The 21,185-nt window shown below is 37.0% G+C and overlaps 1 protein-coding gene across 2 annotated transcripts in view; it reads right to left on the bottom strand.

Moving 5' to 3' along the window:
- Vps13B (vacuolar protein sorting 13B) overlaps positions 1 to 21,185 on the bottom strand; it is a 965,007-nt gene that overhangs the window by 267,325 nt on the left and 676,497 nt on the right. For both annotated transcript variants that reach the window (XM_090386413.1, XM_090386414.1), the window contains exons 36-37: positions 10,329 to 10,412; positions 2,373 to 2,556 (exon numbers count right to left, since the gene is read on the bottom strand). In XM_090386413.1, coding sequence (XP_090242539.1) covers positions 2,373 to 2,556; positions 10,329 to 10,412 — 268 coding nt within the window. The remainder of the gene's footprint in view (positions 1 to 2,372; positions 2,557 to 10,328; positions 10,413 to 21,185) is intronic.

Here is a 21,185-nt window from a genome sequence, read left to right as displayed (position 1 = left end):
GACATTGAGGCTGCATTTGATGCCGTCCAAGTAAACCAACTACTCACTCTCCTGGAATGCCACTTCCAGATCACAGGGAACATATTATGCTTTCTCTCATCTCTTCTGAATAACAGAGTTATAAAGCTTCATACAGGAGATCGCACCCTTACTAGACCCGTCACCGCAGGAGTCCCACAAGGAGGGGTCCTTTCCGGCCTTCTGTTTTCATCTATTATCTTCCCACTGGTTGCACATTCTCGATGTCTACTGAGCTATGCAGATGATATCAAGATACTTACTCCCATCATCCCTGGTCAAGACTTGATCTGGTAAAAACGGAAATTAACAACACTCTCACTGCAGTCACATCTTACCTCTGCCAGTTCGGGCTCAAGATCAATCCTGCTGTCCGAATTCATGGTGTATTCATTGAAGCAAACTCCTTCTTCTCTCCAGCCTTCGGTCGGCAACACCCTCATCCCAATTGTATCCAGCCATCGTGATCTGGGCGTTGTATTCGACTCCAAACTTCGATTCAACGCCCACATAGACATGCTCCTCACACGTGCTTCAAGACTCCGGTGGATAGCAAAACAGTATCTCCTTCATATCAGAGATAAAAAGACAACCGTGAGGTACATAAGAACAATCATCTTTCCACCTTTACTCTATGCTGCTGAAATTTGGGCGTCAGCAGCACCGTCAATAAAGAAACCACTCTTTGCCACAGAATTCTGGCTCCTAAAGTGGGGCAACAGGAAGCACAACCTTCCAGCTCTGATTCGTACCACGCAGCTTGCCAACTCTCTCTCGGGATTCCACGGCTTCCCACCTTAGTTGATGACCAACGCCTCCTAGCAACAGTCAAGATGATAACAAGCATAATCGGAGCACCTTCATTCTGGGATACCTGTGGCTGGAGGATTCCCCCTGCTGCCCTTAGGGCCAATCCCGAGCTCTACTCGCATTCAGCACGACTCCATCTCTCGGACAGGTTCCTCCCTCAGCAGATGTTGAAGCAAACCCAGGCACTTGACACCGACCTGAACAAATTCGCTGTTGACAGGACTTACAGAAAAAAAATTATGTCTAGTAGGAATAATCAGCAATGACATGTATACCTTGCATCTGTTCCTGTCTGATTGAGCTGGTGCTCTTATCTCGATGTTAAGCCAGCTCAATCAGACTTAACTCTCGTGAGGAGTTCTCTCCTTTGTATCAAAATATGTTTTCTTTTGTAAAATTACCTGTTTTTGTAAATGAATTGTTCTATTTTCCCGGAAGTTTCGGGAGGCTGTAAAAATGTAAACCCCTGGCTTTTTGGCCGTGAAGGGCATTAAAGATTATCTCTCTCTCTCTCTAAAATGTTCCTAGAAAAAGGGCCGTGAGCTCGCCCGCTGTCCGTTATGGGGAGATCAAATTAAGTGCTAATCTAAATGAAACAGTGCAGACTGCCTGTCCGCGTCCGTTACAGAGAATGTCTGCTAGACAGAAGCTGAAAACACGTTAAAACCAACAGAGGAGAGTTGGGGAATTTGAAAATGTCCGTTGTAGAGAGATGTCCGTTAGGAGAAGTTTCACTGTATTTCAAGAAATTTTTACAGTGATTTAAGTATACAGAAACAATCTGCATAACAACATGCAATTGTAACCTGAAATTGTCCTGTGACAGTCAAGTGGCCAACCTGACAGTCAGGTCGGCCACTTGACTGTTGGAAATAGAACATATCTTTATGCCCCTCTCTCTCTCTCTCTCTCTCTCTCTCTCTCTCTCACTCTCTTATTCTTACATATTAAATGAGAAATATGCATTTCCTAAAATTTATAGTCAAACAATGTCCTCCTCAGTTTTGATTTATCTGAATTCATAGCTTAGAGTAAACTGAAAAAAATTAGTATGAGCATAGTATGAAATGTTACACTATTCATAAATGGCACCAATTCTGCTGTGGAATTAGGTCCATTTTGAGATATTCCTTAAACTATTTTGAACAGTTGTTTTAATTCATTGAGTTCAGGCACTTATGTGGATTTTGGATTGAGTAAAACTAAAGGAATATAACATCCTTGAAACTACATGCTCCTCCAATGCAAAAATTTAATTACTAGAAAGTATGTGAATAAAGTTTTTTGTAATTATATTTGAAGTGCAATCCAAACTATTTGCACTTACATTCAATTTTATGAAAACCATTTTCCAACCATTTGCATTTTCAGTTTTAACACAATACATTAAAATCTGAAAGATACTGCTACTATTGTGCCAAAATCTAGTGACAGCATACAAGTAAAGATGTGTTTTCTATATGTATAAATGAGCATCATATTATAAGTTTAATTTTAAAATATGTGATCATTACTATTAAAATTACTATCTATTCACTGTTCACCTGATCCTATTTGAAAACAGAAGTTATGACACAAGGCATGTGATTCTGTTGTGATTATCTGATGTTCTTGGCCACATCCATTGACTTCCACACAGTGTGCTGAACCACCATCTTGTGAACGTAAGTGAACCAATAGAGAATTTGGCAGGTGATTACGGACAACAAATAAAGGAGTGAAAACAACCTGTCAAAAATAATAAAACTCTTGTTAGTATTCATAGGGATTTCTGATTTTGTAATGCTCACAGTACATGTATTCAAGATGTGTGTGTGTGTGGGAGAGAGAGAGAGAGAGAGAGAGAGAGAGAGAGAGAGAGAGAGAGAGAGAGAGAGTATGCATGTGTCCATATAGAACACTTTCATTTATTTTTTAACTTGCAGTAAAGGATCCTATGGTGGCTAAATGGATCACTCATAAAACCTATTACAATCTCAAGAAGCATCCAGTATGCCTCTTTAAATGAATTCCTGGTAATTAATCATAATGAAAACTAATATCATCACCCTGACAAGCCTTTCTGAAATTATTTTTCCCCACAGTCAAATGATAGCACATAGAACTGAGGTAAGGCCACTACACTCCAACTATGGCCAATTTATAGCTGACAGTGGATGTTTCTGTTCAACATGATAAATCTCGTAAACTGGCTCAGCACAGATACTAAGCAACTGTGTGCCAACAGAAACTAGAAACTACCTTGTGCCATTTTTCAGAAAACTTGCCAGCCCATATACTTCAGACCCTGTAGCTCTGGAGAACCTACTGACAGACTGGGTACCGCAGCCACTGCAAATATCAATTTATATCTTATATTTATTGTATTGTAAATATTATATATAATTGATTGTATGTATTCTACTCTTCTATTTACATTTTATTACTTGTTTTATGTCTGTACATGTGTGTGCTCATAAGTTAATTTGTCAGCTGAATACCTGGAATACCTCACAGAGGCAAATCCTACTCCCTCCCCCTCCCTGAGATCGGCTACAGCTTTGACTAAAGAGGACTGATTCAAAGCTATGACCAGAGAAATTCCTCCAATCACAGATCAAGCAAATTTCTAAGAAGGAGAAAAACAGATTTCCAGAAAAAAACAAGAAAAAAAAATTTTTTTTTATGTCTCCACATTGCATTAGATGAAATTTCACTGGTAAAGTAGACACTTAATACAGAGGATTGTTTCCAATACAGTATGCTTTTAAACATTAGCATACCTAATATTTTTCTGTCTGTCTGTGGATTTCTGTTTGGATATTTCATTAGATATCAACTGATTAATTAGGTTTTATTTATTTATGATTTTTGTGTAGGTTGCTGTTAGCACCTCTCTAGTATTATTTGTTACAGTTAGTAGCAATTCTCATATGTACAGTAATTTTCTTACATCATTAGTTGAAGTCTACCATGCTTAATTTACATTTTTTTTGAGATCTCTCTTTCAACTTTTTTTTTCTTTAGTAGTTGGGTATTACTGGGAGCCACAGAAATTTGAAGACTTTTTGTGATAATTTTGGGTTTTCTTATTTTTTTTTTTTGCTTAATTTACATTGTAAATTACAGTAAAGAAATAGTTTTAAGTGCCCTAGTCATTTAGCTTATTTCTGTATTTACCTAAATATTTAAATAGTTATAACTTAGCCATAGCAGCCAACTTTTGAAGAGGAAAAAAAAAAAAAAAAAAAAATCACCCATAAGGAAAACAGGTGATTTTTTGGAAGAGGCAGTAGGTTTTTTAAAGTCCACACTGCACTACAAATTAAATTTCATCATTAAAATATACATTTCATATTAAATACAACCACAGGATTGTTTACCCAATATAGTCTGCTTTTAAACATTAGCATACCTAACATTTTTCTATCTGTGGAATTTCGTTTGGCTTAGACATCAACTGATTTTGATTGACTCCAAAAATATACTCTTGCAGACGTGCCCTTTTCAGAAATGCCAAGTCAATGTTTTGTTCATAACAATGGCCCTGCTGTCTAGACTTGAGTGACAGGAGCATTTCCAAAGCTTCACTAAAAAGAGAGCATTTAAACTTAGTTTTTGCCTTTCTAACTTAGCTGAATTCACACTCAGCACTACTATGAGAAATTGTTAATATGCCAAGCATGACTTGGGATAATTTGCTCCATTTCAAGATTCCATGTGCACTTGAATGTTTCCCAACCGAGGACAACTGTATGTCAATTCTTTCTTCTTTCATAGAGCATCTGGTATGTTCTCACACTAAAACTGAATAGAACTGATGCTGCAAAACATTTATTATTTCACTTATTTCTTTATCTTTAAGGACACCAAGAAATTCTGGAAAATTGTCCACAAAACATTTCAATTTTGAAAATGATACCAACTAATGAAATTTAAGCTATATGGCATTTATATAAACATAATTTTTCAATCATAACTTGTGATTCATGTAGTCAAATGCAGCCATAAAGTACTTCCTCAGAGAGCAAACAAACAGAAAATTCTCTTGTATTAGACTCAGTGGTTCTCAAAAGGTCTGCCACCAGTTTCACTAGGTGTGCCACAAAACTTTGGATGTTATGTTATTGCAAATGGTTAAAACAGTTGTTATCTTTAACTGATAAATGGCCATGTTTAGTATTCAAATGTCTTTTCAGTTTACTGGGAACCATATACTCATTGCTAATTTTTTTTCCATGGACCACACATTCAGGAATAGGATGATTTTCAGGCCCACTGTATGTAAATCCAAATTTAAATAACTATTTTGGTACTTATGGACTGTACCAAGAGACTGCATACCCTGTATGAAAATTGCAATTGGTTTGTTCTTACTTTTGTTATTGTTGTTTTCGGCCACTGACTCATCATTCACCTTCTTCCATTTAATCAAAGACTTGTCCATATTAAATTTAATAACTTTTAATTAATTTTAAAAGTTTATTGAAAAAGCAAAATAAACAAAACTCGCCAAAACACATTGACACTTGCAAAGAACTCAACAAAAATAGCTGCACTTATTGATGGTGAACTGCAAAATGTGCAAGGCTCCCAATTCCCTTTAGTGGTTGCCAATTTAAATGTTTTGTGTGTCATGATTCCTCAAGGCAAAGAATACTGTCTGTATTCTTTGCATTCTGTGCTGTGAGCAAAAAAAAAGTTTGAAAACCACTGTATTAGACTCTACACAATCTTGGCAGTAGAAATGCCTTTGACTAAATAAGAATCATCCTTCTGGTTTAGGCTGCTATGGTAGTCAATTTCCAAAATGGAAGTGGAACATTTGAAAACTGTTATAAAATAAATTCATAACATTCTTAACATACCTAGAAGTAATCACTTCAGTACATGGATATTGGATTGAAGAGTAATGATCAGATTTTGAAATGTCAGAATAATATTTAAAAGAAATAAGCAAACTGTTTTATTTAAGCCATTCAGCTTGAATAAAGCAGTTTTCTTTATTCAAGAGAAACACAAACAGACTTTTTGCACAGGTAAGGATAATATGCCTAAAATTATCAACTTGTTTGGCCTGTTTAGGATTTGTTTTACCAGAAGCGTGCAATTTTTTTCCCTTGGGGAGTTCATTAGTTTGTTTTCTTTCAAAATATCTTTTGGATCATAAACTGGATATGAGTCAGTGGCATTTGGTACTGATTGCCTGCTGTACTTTCAACTTGGTAACACTGAAAAGTGCTCATATGGCTTTTTTGACCACTTCTAACATTTTTTTTAAAGAGACTTGACAACGATTGCCAGTGTTGTACTAGTCTAGTTATTACACATTTAATCAAAGACAGCCAACATGTATACCCACACTTCAAAATCTTTTACAGTGGTATGCATCATTTGAAATATTTAAATCTACCTTTCCTTTTAGCACTTCTCTCTCGGTAGTAAATGTCTAGATGTATTCATTACTTTTAAGGAAGCATGCATTCCCGGCACACAAATTAATAAGGTGGAAAGGAGAGCCTATTACTACCAAATGCTCAATCCCTTCTTTTAAAACCTTTGCTACTCTGGCTTTAATGCCTACCTATAACATTTAATGTCTATAACAGGTGCATTATTAGCACCTCTAAATGCCAGAAAGTGTTTTGAAGTAGTTCCATGTGCTTTCTAGTTCAAAAGATGTCCAATGTTGTACCCTGTAGATTGACCTTCCAGTGCTGGTACTGAGAGAAAAATGCATTTGATTTATTAATTTTTTTTTTTTTTTTTAAATTAAAAACAGTCATCACCACAATGGGAAATAGCTTGGAATCACTTTCTTTACTGCTATCTGTAGCAATTGAAAACGGCCCATTTTCAGAGCCATCACTACCTTCTCCTTTCTTATCTGTGCAATTTCACTAATGATGCCTGATGTTTTGCTGTTTTGCTATCGGGAAAAATATTTCTGAACAATACGAGCAAAAAAAATTGTCATTATCAGCAAAAGAAGATTATATTTTATGACAAAATATGCAAATAAACATTTGGCACATATTACATCACTGTTACCATGAACTGCAACATCTATTTTTGCATTTCTTTCTATGCACTGCACATTGTATTTATGCTTATTTGTTTGCAAATGTTTGATTACACCTTATTTTCCACCATTTGAAATTTAAAAATCACATCTACATACAGTACACATGGAAAATGTGTCACTTTTTTTTTTTTTTTTTTTCAGATTTTTACAATACAAGGAAAATGGTGCATATGTCTTCTGAAATTTTACATTGTATTTCTTTGGCACCTTATTAACAGATGAATGATCTGTTAATAAGGTGCTGAAACACTAAAACAACTTACTGAAGTTGTTTCCATGTTTCTATTTTGCAATATAGACTATCATAGTACATCTGATGGCCAGTTCATTAATCAAAACAAGCAGAAATTCACAAATTTAAAAATTTCCAACTTTAACATTGTTTTATTATTTTTTTATGGAAAGAAAAAGACAGAGAAACTCTCTGTCACCAACTGTATTATGATGGTGAGACGAAGAAGGGTCAAACTGACTAAAAAATGATGGGTTCTCTGTCATAAATCCAAAGTGCTGGCTATTATGCAACTTGCATAATAGCCAACACTATCTACAACTTGCTACAAATTAGCAAGTTGCAACTAACTACCACAAATTAAAAATTTAGCCAGTTACTGAACATTTTGTTCATATCTTGTAACTGGTACGTAAGTAGTGTTGAATGCATTCTTTATTTATGTAGCTATAATGTAAAAATTAATTTTACAAAAAAAACCAAAAAAAAAAAAAAAAACCCCAGTATGATGGCTTTTATGAAATGTGGTTTAAACTTTCTGAACACACCACGTTATTACAGTGAAATACTCCAAACTAAGTCATAAGTCACATCAAAGTTACTAACAGAAAAACCTGTTACATAACTTTTCTGTGATTCTCACCAAACCATAAAAAATCATAGTATTTTTATCCCCCTACTAATAACACAACAACACATTTTGGGTCATATCTTGTTATGAGCATGAAAGTAAGTTAACTTTATAGATTTTGGGGTGCTAAACATGGATATAATACCCCAGGGGCTCACATCTGGTGAGTATGGGCTTTGCACACCCAGGGTCTTGACCATTTTTCTTCCTTGGTGATTCCCTTCTACTTCTCACTCTCTCAAGCAGGGTAATTCAGAATTTTTTTTTTTTTTTTGGCTGCCTCAGACTTCCTTGCACCATATGGCTAATAATAATAGTGCTTAAAATGGCAGATTGGCTCTTGTTCTTGGAAAAAGTAGTCTTTTATATTTATACAAGTATTTTTTATTTATATGGTAGTAAGATGCAGCTACGAACATATCTGTATCAAACACAAAACCTTTTCACCTTTCACTTGTATTCAGCTTTGGGAAAATCCCTTTTTGCCAATCAACAATAATCGGCTAAAATGGTGGCACTCCATTTGTTTTTGTATCTTTGTTCCATTTCTGCGATGTCTTGATGGAAGTGCTCACCATGTTCGTTGCTGATGACACCACAGTTTGGCAGGAAAAAATCCAGCTGTGAGTGCAAGAAATGCATCTTAAATGACATGTTGTACCCCAGTTTTTTATAAGAAGTAATGAGATCTTCCACAAACTGCCTATAGTTGTTGGTTTTAACATTTCCTAGAAAACTAGTCGAAACATGTCAAAAAGCTTTCCATGATGATTTCTCGCTATCACCAAGGGCACATTTGAACTGTTCATCTTTGAAAAGTTGTCTTATTTGTGGACCAACGAAAATGCTTGCCTTAATATTCACTTCTAAAGATATTCACTAAATTTTTCATGAGCCCCAGTTTAATGAGGAGTGGTGGAAGCAAAACTTTATTTGGATCTACCAGAGGATGTATGGTTCTATGTTCATTAATTATAATTTATGAATGGCCTCATATACAAAAAAGTCGTCAAAAACAGTACACTTTGGACAGTTTCTTTACCAGTAGCAGCAAAAGACTGAAAAGATATGTGATGCCTGATATAGTCCCACCACCACTATGCTGCCATTGATTTCATCAGCTCTGCACTTCAAGTATAAGGTAAATTTTTTTTTTTTTTTTTTTTTATGAAAACTTCAAACACGAGAGGTATTAGAACCTATAGTACTTAGTACTGTGCTTGGGATGGAGGTTGAGAAGACGAGAGAAGATATTTGTTGACATTAGACTTGAACTTCTGTAGACTGTAATTTTCAGGAAATATGTATGAAGGAAGGTTGTTCCAGAAAACAGCAGTTGAATGAATAAACGAGGAAGATGAAAAGTTGGTTCTGTGAGCTTGAAGTTGGACGGTAAATGGATGTTGGCTGGTGGCAGCACATGTTCGGACTGTTTTGAAACAGAGAGCGGGAATTATAGAAGCCAATTCAGAAGAACAGTGCCCATGGAAGTATCTGTAGAAAAGGCATGCAGCAGAAACAAGAAGAAGGCATGCAGCAGAAAATGCTAATTTATTGTTTATTTTTTATATTAAGATGTTTTATGGCTATTTATTAAATAATCTTTATAAAACTCATTTTTAATATAAAAATGAAGCATAATATGTAAGAAATACCTATTTTATGTGTTGTTGGGGGTCACCTGTCAAGAATTTGTAACGAATTACAGGAAATCAATGTATTATTGGTTTCAACTTACAATATTTACAACTATATAGTATCGGTGTAAATACACCATAGTTAACCCATAAATTTGAACTACGTAAGTAGCATAGAAGGCATCGTTTTAATTGTATCTCATATTGTGGTTGCCTTCACAACGAGATAGCGGTATTGCACTACTTCAAATAAATAATGCTTCTCTAGTAGAGAAGACTATTGTTATTTATTTTCAGAGGATACCACCACCCAGACGATCATTTCGAAGCTATTGGACTTCATCATCAGTGGGCGGGCAGATACCCTGGTAAACAAGCCATCACAGTTGCGAAGTTATATCCACAATATGAGAGATGCCAAAGGGTGTTGGTAAAAATGTAATTTGAAAATGAAATGCACAAGGCATAATTCTTATGGGTTTTGGTAATTAGCTATATAGTATCCTCTGAAAATAAATAACAGTAGTCTTCTCTACTAGAGAAGCGTTATTTATTTGAAGTAGTGCAATACCGCGATCTCGTTGTGAAGGCAACCACAATATGAGATACAATTAAAACGATGCCTTCTACGCTACTTACGTAGTTCAAATTTATGGGTTAACTATGTTGTATTTACACCGATACTATATAGTTAATTACCAAAACCCATAAGAATTATGGCTTGTGCATTTCATTTTCAAATATTTTCAACATACAATTGGTTTTGTAGAACGAATTACCATTGAATGTTGGGGCCCCACTGCATTCTGAAAATGGCTTGCTCAACGTGAAAAGCAATCCTACATAAACACAGTAGATAGTGTTTTCCAATAAACTTGGCTATGAATAATAATAATAATAATAAAAAAAAAAACAAACAAACTGAAGTTTACTCACCATTCTTATAGTTGTTGTTTCTGTTGGTTTGCGATCAAAAACGTGGCACCAGATGTTTAGATAGCTGTTTCCTTTAAGTGGTACCTAGAAAAAACATTAAACAACATCACATGATATATATACTTCATAATTTGGTATGCAGTTTATTTCACTATCAGTATAGCATATTGTAAAGTATTACTTGAGTTTTTTTTGGTGGGTGGATAGGGGAGATAAAGCAATGAATATGACTTAGTACTTTTCTTTAGCATAAGCATTTTATACAAGGAAATTGCACAAATTTCATAATTAAGACCCTATTTTCCATATTATAAATACTCTGTTATTATAGGGAGTGAATTTTTTTTTTGTTTGAAAGCTTGTGTACTGCAATTAATTTTTATCTTCTTTCCTTTCATTTCCTTTTTTTAAAATTTTACATTGATCTGGTATAGCTAAGTAGTTATTGTTTGAATAATATGAATTTTGCCATGATATAAGAATAAATGGCTGATTTTTTTTTTTTTTTTTTTTTATGTGACCCCCAAACACGAGAGGTATTAGAACCTATAGTACTTAGTACTGTGCTTGGGTTGGAGGTTGAGAAGACGAAAGAAGATATTTGTTGACATTGGACTTGAACTTCTGTAGATTGTAATTTTCAAGAAACACATATGAAGGAAGGTTGTTCCAGAAAACGCAATTGAATGAATAAATGAGGAAGATGAAAAGTTGGTTCTGTGGGTTTGAAGTTGGACAGTAAATGGATGTTGGCTGGTGGCGGCACGTGTTCGGACTGTTTTGAAAGAGAGAGCGAGAATTATAGAAGCCAATTCAGAAGAACAGTGCCCATGGAAGTATCTGTAGAAGAGGCATGCAGCAGAAACAGCATGTCTATGAGAAAGCGAGTGGAGAGACTCTGTTAGAGATGAATCATTAATTAACCTAACTGCCCTCTTCTGAATGGAATCAAGAAGCCTGAGAGAGGTTTTGGGGGCACCACCCCAGATGTGGGAACAATATTCCATGGCAGGGCGGATTTGCGATTTATACAGAGTGAGCAGCTGTTTGGAAGAAAAGTAACGCCGAGAGCGAAAGAGAAAACCAAGTTTTTTAGATGCAGAGGAAGCAAAATTTGTAATGTGCTTGTGCCAAGAGAGATTAGAAGTCAGGGTAATCCCCAAAAGAGATATATCATTTTGCCTAGAAATCGGAGTGTCACTAAAGATAAGCATAGGAGCAGAAGAATCCTTTTTGCGAGATATAAGACAAGACTGAGTTTTAGAAGGGTTGAAATCAACTAAGTTGTCTTTGCCCCCACTGGAGAATTACCTGAAGATCGGCATTTAAGGAATTGGTAGCAGATTTTCGAGAAGTTGAAGCTGATTGAGCAGGACAAGGTTTCTCAAAATGGAAAGTGGAATGCAATGTGCTATCATTGGCAAAACTATGGATAGGATTTCTAGTCAATGGAAGAAGGTCATTAATATACAAGAGGAAAAGAGTGGGGGAAAGAACTGAACCTTGGGGGACACCGCCATTAGTGGAGAAGTTAGAAGACAGAGAGCCATCTACCATCACCCTCAGTGAGCGATCAGAGAGAAAACTGGATAACCAATTACTAAAAACAGTTGGCAAACCATAAGATGGAAGCTTGTTTAGAAGACCTTTATGCCAAACACGATCAAACACAACAACCTTTCCATTGAATTAGTCCATAAATGGGTAACATAAGCCAGAATATCACCAGTGGATCGACACTGACGGAATCCACACTGGCGATCGTTGATCAGATGGAAGGTTTCTAGGTAGTTTAAGAGTTGGCGGTCGGTTAATTGATTTCTCCATTACTTTAGAAAGAGTAGAAGTAATTGCAATGGGACAATAATTGGATGGGAGGGATTTGTCACCCTTTTTAGGAACTGGCTGGATATGAGCAAATTTCCAAGTAGAAGGAAAAACACCTTTGGAATAAGAAAGTGTAAAAAGCGGCAAAGAATAGGAGTAAGTCCAGGAGCACAGGTTTTGAGAACAAGTGGAGAAATACCATCGGGACCTGGAGCTTTCTTAGCATCAAGATTCATCAAAATCCTTCTGATATCCTTTTGACGGAAGACCACAGGAGGCATTGAATGGAGTGTGTTGGGAATGGTGGGAGGTGGTTTACCAAGATCATTAATACATGAGCTGGAAGAAAAATGGGATGCTAGCAGGTCAGCTTTATCCTTGGCTGAAGTGACAACAGAACCATCTGGTTTGGACAGAGGTGGGAGCAGAGATGGGCAAAGGTTGCGGCCAATAGCTTTGGCAAGAGACCAGAATGCTCGGCTACCATTAGGGCAAGAAGCAAGTTTTCTACTCTTAGACTTTTCAAACTCTAGTTTGGACTGATTAATAACTGCTTTACAATTGTTGCGAGCTTTGGTGTAGGCAGAAAATGACACTGAAGAATTAGAAACAAGCCAATTACGATATGCAACATTCTTCTCTTGAACAGCCTTAGCACATTTATTGGAAAACCAAGGTTTAGATAAAGGACGAGATTTTAAAGTGGAGTGTGGGATAAAGGATTCCATTCCTGCAAGAATAATTTCACTGACATGATCTGAGCAAACGTTGACATCAGAAGTTTTGAAATAGTAATCCGACCAAGGAAAAGAAGAAAAGAAGTCTCGCAGGTCATCCCATTTTGCATTCTTGTAATGCCAAACAACACGAGGATGGGAATAGCCATGAGATAAAGGTTCCATTGGAGAAGAGACAATCACCAAGTTGTGATCTGAAGTGCCTAAAGGAGCTCTCACTTCGACCGTGTACTTAGAAGGGTTGTTTATGAGTAAAAGATCAAGCGTATTGGCTGTATGATTAGGATTGTCTGGTATTCTTGTAGGTAAATGAACAATCTGTGCTAAGTCATTAGTAACTGCAAAAGCTTCAACATCTCGACCTGCTGGGTCAGTGTGAATAGAAAATTGAAGCCAGCTGGAGTTGTGAACATTAAAATCACCAAGGAAAATTACCTCACTGTTAGGAAAGTTGGACTGGAGAAAGTCAAGTTGCAAAGAGAAGAAGTCAAAGAGCTCCAAGTGATTAGTGGAGTTGGGAGAACGGTAGAGACAACAGATGAATTTGACACAATGAGGTAGAATGATTTTAAGCCAGAGAAGATCAAAGAGAGGAGATTCCAAATTGCCAAGTCTCTGACAGGGAATAGCAGAATGGACATATGCACAAGTACCACCTTTGAGGCGAAAGGAATCATACAGCGAATAATTTGGGCATCTGAGATGAGCAGTAGTTGAATCAACCAATAATTGAGATTCTGTCAGAAAAAGTACATGGGGTTTGGCAGACTGCAAGTGGAAATGGATATCGTTGAGATTAGAATTGAGACCACATATATTTGTGAAATGAATTAGGAAGTGCTTGGGAGGTTTAGATCTTTTTGCAGATAAGCTTGCTCTATTAGTTTGACAATTCATGGTGTATTCAATGGTAAGAAAAAGTGGGTGGGACATGCTGTATGAAGTAATGAAATTTTTGGATATGGCGTACACGTGGTAAGAATATACCCAGATCCTTGACATAACGTGGCCTCGACAATGCTCCCCACATACACACTACTCGGACTCCCTCCAGTCGCTATCTGGCAGAGTAGAGGTAGCAAGATTATACACTAGCTGATCCAGAAGCCTCCTAGAGAGTTACCAATAGGTTCGGTCCAGTGTACTAACTAGCGGCCGGCCTGCGAACGCCGTTTTAGAGCTGTACCCTCGAAATGTAAGGAAAATTGGATCTCGCCACGACGTTCATCATAACCTCAAAAGTCATCAATCATACTGCATGATGGAAGAGATAGGGAAGGGAAGAATAATAACAAAAGGAATAATAACAAAAGGGAAGAATAAGAACAAAATGCCACTTTTTATCCAAAAATAATAATAAATAAATTAAAATGTGCCACTAAAAGCTGATGAAGTTTGGTTCTGTTAAAGATGTAAGAAAATAAGGAATTAAAAAAAAAAAGGAAAATACTAGAGTGAGGTCACCAATTTGCAAGTGGTCCAAAGTTATCTATCTATCACAAAAATAGTGAGTGTGTATATGCAACTTTGAAGAAGGCAGCAACCATCACTATAACCTGCAGTGATTTCCAGAGGAATTATGATAAGAAAATAGAATTTTTAAGCTTTCCTTTAGTGAAATGATGCAGTCTGGACATAGTATAAGATTATCTGGTGTAACAAGACTTATACTCCATGTTGGTCTTGTCAATATACACAATTTTTATTACTGGTTGAAAATTTATTCAGAAATAAAAATCTGACAGTCAGATTTACCAAAATGGTTAGTGCAGAATGTCCACAGCCTTACTCAGGGGACTTACACCCTTCATAATACTATGAATAGACAGAGATGTGTAAAAATGCTTGGTACACTTTGTTCTACAAAAATTCCAGTAATGGAAAAATACAGATGGAATGATTTTATGTAAGCTGACTTCCACATTTGTGCTTCTCAGTTGAGGTTAGCAACTGGTTGGGTATCTACTTTTCACACAGATAGAGCAGGCAACAAGGACAAGTTGTTGTTGTTGTTGTTATTTAGTTTTTAGGAGCATTAGCAACTAAGGCCATATTGCTCCGGGATATGCAGTGGTCATTCCCTGACCTTTCCGCATCCTCCGTATTTGGTGGTAACGGGCTCGAACCCCGGTCTAATCAAAAAGCATGTGCTACACACTGCTGTTCCTTCCCACCTGGCTACGGAGGCGCCACAAGGACAAGTGAACCTGTAGTTAATCAATGTAAGGCAAAGGGAGCTAGGTTTTCTCTGAGTTATTTTGATGTTTTTTAGCATGCACAATTTCAAAACAATCTATGAACACACATTTTTACATACACAATATATGATAAATGACGTGAATTGGTACACCGTGACTGAAGTAGTTGATGCATCAGAAATTCAAACAATAACAAATGTGTTACTTGAGGAAATTATGTGGCAGCAGCAACCACAGCAGCAACCATGGGTACTATAGGTTCTTTGTATAGCTAATTCACTTTTACCTTGTATGATTCACTAGTCAAAGTGATGCAACATGAACACTGACTGTTTTTATTATGACATGGAACTCTCATGAAGTTTACCACAGTTCAAGACATTGTTATTTTAACAGTACAAGAAAATAAGAAGTTATGTTATTGTTGTTGTGAAAGTGGCTGGCAGCAGTGCTCACACAACCACAGTGCTGTTTGACATATCATGTTGATCAGCAGTTTTGACTAACCAAATATTACTTTTATAAGGGCAATATTTGTTTACCAAATAATGTCTATCCCATCCACTTGAATGTGAAACACAAGTGTAGTGCTAATAATCAAGGTCCATAATTTGGCAGGGATTTTGATAACTCCCAATCCAAAGTATGCTGCATTAATTACATTATTAAAAAAAAAAAAATCTTTTGTAAAATAAAAATTGTTTTGATTATCATCATTTGAAATTACAGTGAAATCCATATACCCTTCCTACAATCTGGCTTTTATAGGAAGATATATTGATATTTTGCCTAGGGCCTGGAAATTTATAAATGCCTCTATGATCACAATAAGCCAACAACTAGAGATATGATAATAAGCAAGGCTAGAAAAGGGATATAACAAGGTAATATAAGATCTTGTCAAAATGGTCTATGATTATGATATTAAGGCACATAAACAAGACTTTAGTATAAAAGGCATATTCTATGCAAAACCGTAGTGTGTGTGGGTGGGGGAGGGTAACCATCAAAATGGTCGAATATGAATGGTTCAAGCTCATACTTTCAACTTTCAATACTTTTACTGAGGATGCAACAAAATCAGGTTGTAACAGAGGTGGAAGTATAGACAGACAGCAATAGTAGTAATACCTTTGGCAAAAGGTCAGAATTTGGACTACCATTTGGATAAGAAACAAGTTTCCTTTTCAGAGTCTGTTTAAAACTGAGTTTGGATTGATTATTAACGGTTTTACAACTAGTGCAAGCTTTCAGGTGGAATATGCTGTGGATTTGGATGCAAGTTAATTTTGATATACTAAGTTCTTACCTTGAACAGCCTCAGCTTGCATATTAGAAAACCAAGGTTTAAATAAAAGATGAGATTTCAGGGTGGAATGCAGAATAAAGAATTTTATTTCTAAAAGAATAATTTTGATGATGCAATCTGAGTGAACATTGGAAACAGAAGATTTAAAACAGTAATCAAATCAAGGAAAATAAAAATAGAAATCATGTAGATCACCCCCACTTCACATTTCAGTAATGCCAAATGATACAAGGCTGAGAAAGGTCATGAGTGAGAGGCTCAAACTGAAAAGAGACCATTAACAAGTTATGATTGGAGGTGACTAGAGGGCCATTAACATTACCTGTATACTTTGAAGGACTGATAGTGAGATAAAGAACAAGAGTGTTGGGTGTGTGGTTAGGACTGTCTAGTATTTTTGCAAGCAAATGTGAAAGTTGAGTAAGGTCATCAGGAATCACAAAAGCCTCAGCATTTTTACACGTTGGGTCTACGTAATTAGAAAACTGAAGCCAGCAAATATTGTGAACCTTAAAATCACCAAATTACTTTACTGTTAGGGTGGAGAAAGTTGAGTTTCAAAGGGAGTAAGTCAAAAAGTCTTTGGTGATTCACAGAGCTGGTCTTCCAACTTAGATTAAGAATATGAGAGCAGCAACAGACAAATTTTACAGAATTAGGTGAAGAAATTTTAAGCCAGCAGAGACCAAAAGGATGGGATTCCAAATTAGGAAGACTCTTAGAATAGATATAAAGCGGCCATATTCATAATAGGGCAACTGAGATACGTGGTGGTTAAGGTAATTATTAATTGAGCTTCAGACAAAAAAGTCAGTTGTGCTTGGCAGATCACAGGTGGAAATACTCATCATCAAGATTGAAACTGAGACTATGTATATTTATATTAAAATGAATTAGAAAGTTTTTGGGAGGTTTGGATCTTTTCAGAGGTAAATTTGTTCTATTAGTCTGCTTATTCATGATGGATTGGCACAGATTAGGTAAAACGTTATGGTGGTGATGGTAACAGTGGGGAGTGTGTATGGGCTGATGAAATTTTTGGATATGGCATACCCACACAGTAAAATACACCTAGTGCCTTTGATATAACAAGGCCCTCACCATGCCTTCTGCCTATACATTACTTGGACTCCCTCCAGTCATCAGTTGGCAGAGTAGAGGCAGTGTGAGTATATATTAGCTGATCTGGATGCCCCTGGAGAGATATTAATAGATTTGGTCTGGTGGAATATTTAGTGCCTGCAAAAACTGTTTTACAGCTGTACTCTAGAAATGTAAGGAATACTTTGCTGTATTTTGCAATTATTTGCTGTATGATTCCTTTCGCCTTTGAGGCAAAAGGAATCATAAAGCAAATAATTTGGGCAACTGAGATGAGCAGTGGTTGAATCAACCAATAACTGACATTCTGCCAGAAAAAGTACATAGGGTTTGGCAGACTAAGTAGAAATGGACATCACTGAGATCAGAACTAAGACCACATATATTTGTGAAATGAACTAGGAACTGTTTGAGAGGTTTAAATCTTTTCGCAAATAAGTATACACGAGAGTAGACATTTCGATAAGTAAACATTTCGAAGATAAGCAGACATGAGAGAAGGGTTGGGAGAGATGCCAGTACTTTGCTATAGAGACTAAATGGTTTTCACCACTTCAGGCCTCTAGTATGCAAAGTGGGGTTATGCTGTTGTTGTTATTTTTGGTGCAAGGGCTGCTTAGGCCATATTGCACCTATCAGTGATATGAAAGTTACCAATGGTGACTTATGGAAACAGTCAGAAACGATCATATAATTTTATTCATTTAAGAAGGATGAATAATTCTATGGGATTACCATCATTGCCCATGATATGAGAGAGCTTCAAAGGTTCTTTTAGATTTGGATGAAAGCTGAATGAGAGCTGCCGAGCATGTTTGTATAGGGTGCATTCAATAAGAATGTGCTTCACTGTGAGCAAACAACTGCAGTGTGTACACAGTGGAGAATCATTTCCTGTGGGGAGAAATAGATGAGTCAACTGACTATGACCGATTCATGCTCTGGCTAAGATTACTTCTTCCTTTCTGTTGACACAGAAACTAGAGGTTCATAACTGTGGTTCTGGTTTTATTTGAAACTGCTTATCATCCGTTTGAGCTTGTCATAGATGTGTCCATTGTTCCTTACTTATTAGCATTAGCATTAGTAGAGGCATATGATGCAAGAAAGCAAGCTTATTCAGCATCAGCCAAAAAAAAACAAAAAAAACCACTACTCCCATTTCACCCCTCCGTTCGTTCGAAATACCTGTCCAGCTGAGCCTTAAATTTATTTAGGCTATCCACTTCAACAACAAGCGATGGGAGTCTATTCCACAAACCAACTGCCCGCTGGCTAAAGGCAAATTTCCGCACATCTATCCGACATCCGTCCTTCCTCAATTTGAATTTATGCCCTCTCAGGTGATTATTCTGAGCAAGAGGAAGAATCCCATCGGCATTGAGCATGCTCAAGCCATTCAAAGCCTTATACACCTCTATCAGATCACCTTGCCGATGCCTAGTCTCCAGGCTCTGTAATTTGCAAAACTTAAGCCTTTCTTCGTAAGAGCAACCCTTTGTTCCATTCACTAATCTTGTTGCCCTTCTCTGTACTCGTTCGAGCAGCTCTACATCCTTCTTGAAATGAGGCCTCCAGACTGGTCAGGCCACACCTTGAGTACTGTATACAGTACTCAAAGTGTGGCCTGACCAATGCCTTATACAAGGGAATAATCACATCCTTATCCCTGCTAGAAAAATTCCTGTATATCATTGACAAGACACCATGAGCTACTCTTGCAGCTCGTCTGCACTGCTCAGAGAACTTCATATCTGCCTGCACAATTACCCCCAGGTCCTTTTCATTCTCTACCACTGTCAGCGTAGTACCACAGAGTTGATACGTTGATCTGGGGTTACTGTTTTCCATATGTAGTACTTTACATTTGTCAATGTTAAACTTCATTTGCCACCTCTCAGCCCATCTGCTCAACCTTTCCAGATCCTGTTGCAGCAGCATAGTATCAGTAGTGTCCTTAACAACCCTGCCAACCTTGGTATCGTCTGCAAACTTGGACATTAAGCCTGATACACCATCATCAATATCATTTATAAATACAGAAAACAACAATGGACCCAACACTGAACCCTGAGGAACTCCACTAATAACATTAGTCCACGTTGAGCAGTGTCCATTGATTACCACTCTCTGTCTTCTGCCACTCAACCACCCCTTTATCCATAGCAGCAATTTGCCTCCAATGCCACACTGCTCCAATTTGTGCAGCAGTCTTCCATGTGCAACAGTATCAAAAGCCTTTCAAGATCCAAGTATATAATATCAAAGTTATTCCCTACATCCAGTTCTTTTGTGACTGCATCATAGTATCCAATCAAATTGGTCAGACAAGACCTGCCCTTAACAAAACCATGCTGTGTCTGAGCTATAACTGAATTCTTGTCCAGATGATCCTGCAGTGCTTCTTTAACCAGTGCCTCCATTAATTTTCCTGGAACCGAAGTTAAACTAACAGGTCTATAATTACTTGTGTCAGCCTTTGATCCTCCTTTGTGAATTGGGGTTACATTTGCACATCTCCAGTCCATGGGTACCTCCCCTGAGTCCAAAGAAGCTCTCATAATTATGGCTAGGGGTTTGCTTACTTCCTTTGCTGCCTCCTTTAATATAACTGGATAGATCCCATCCACCCCTGGTGCCTTTTTTATGTTTATCATCAGCAATTTCTCCTCCACTTTCCTCTCAGTTATTAGAAAATAATCTAGCTCACTGCCAATGTTTACTTCACCTACGACATTCCCCTTCCTGAATAACTCCTCATGTGTGAATGTAGATGCAAAATACTCGTTTAGATTGTTAGCCACCTGAGCAGGATCCTCAACTGTTGAACCATCAACATCCAGTGGACCAATCTGATTCATCCCTTTCCTTCTTGAGTTTAAATAGGTAAAGAACTCTTTTCTGTTTTTCTTTGCATCCTTTGCCAAGGATTTCTCATAATCTGCCTTATCTCCTTTGTGACTTGGTTACAGACCAACTTATATCTATCATAGGCTTCCATGTCACCCATTAATTTGTATGTATCCCATGCATTTTTCTTCTCTGCCATATGTCTCATTAGGTCATCTGACAACCATTTAGGCCTGAACCTTGAACAATATTTCTTGGTTGGTATGTAAAGCCTGGTAGCTTCCAAGATTAGTTCCTTGAATGCTTCCCATTGTGAATTTGCTGTTGGTAACATCATCAGTTGGTCCCACTGTATAGAATTTAAATACTGTCTCAGACCATCATAGTCGCCTTTACGAAAGCAAAAACCCTTCCCTTTGCCTCTGATGGTAGTTACCTCTTTGAGTAAATCCCACTTCAGCACACTGTGATCACTGCCACAGTGATTATCCTTTGTATATTAGATCTGTAATCAACACATGGAATGCAAAAACATGAAGATGATGGGTTGGATGGATGTTTTGCAGCACAGTCTGCGCATTCATTTCATGGTATCCCAGTGTGGCCTGGGATCCAGCAGAAGATGACTACTTGCTAGGGTTCCTGAATATATATCATCTTACTTCTTATGGTTTTTATTAAAGGATTGGTTGGTGAGTTGATGTTTTGTAAAGCTACTACTGTACTCTGTGAGTCCGTATATATTATACTTATTTTGTTGGAGAGATGGAGTATATTTTCTAGGGCAAGCTTGATGGTGAATAACCCAGCTATATAACTGCTGCATTCAGTAGGC

The sequence above is a fragment of the Mastigoproctus giganteus genome, chromosome 12, assembly GCF_048544385.1.
Source record: "Mastigoproctus giganteus isolate SK-2022 chromosome 12, ASM4854438v1, whole genome shotgun sequence".
NCBI lineage: Eukaryota > Metazoa > Arthropoda > Arachnida > Uropygi > Thelyphonidae > Mastigoproctus > Mastigoproctus giganteus.
The sequence above is the reverse complement of the archived record's forward strand: the minus strand, read 5'-3'. Positions and strand labels throughout refer to the sequence as shown.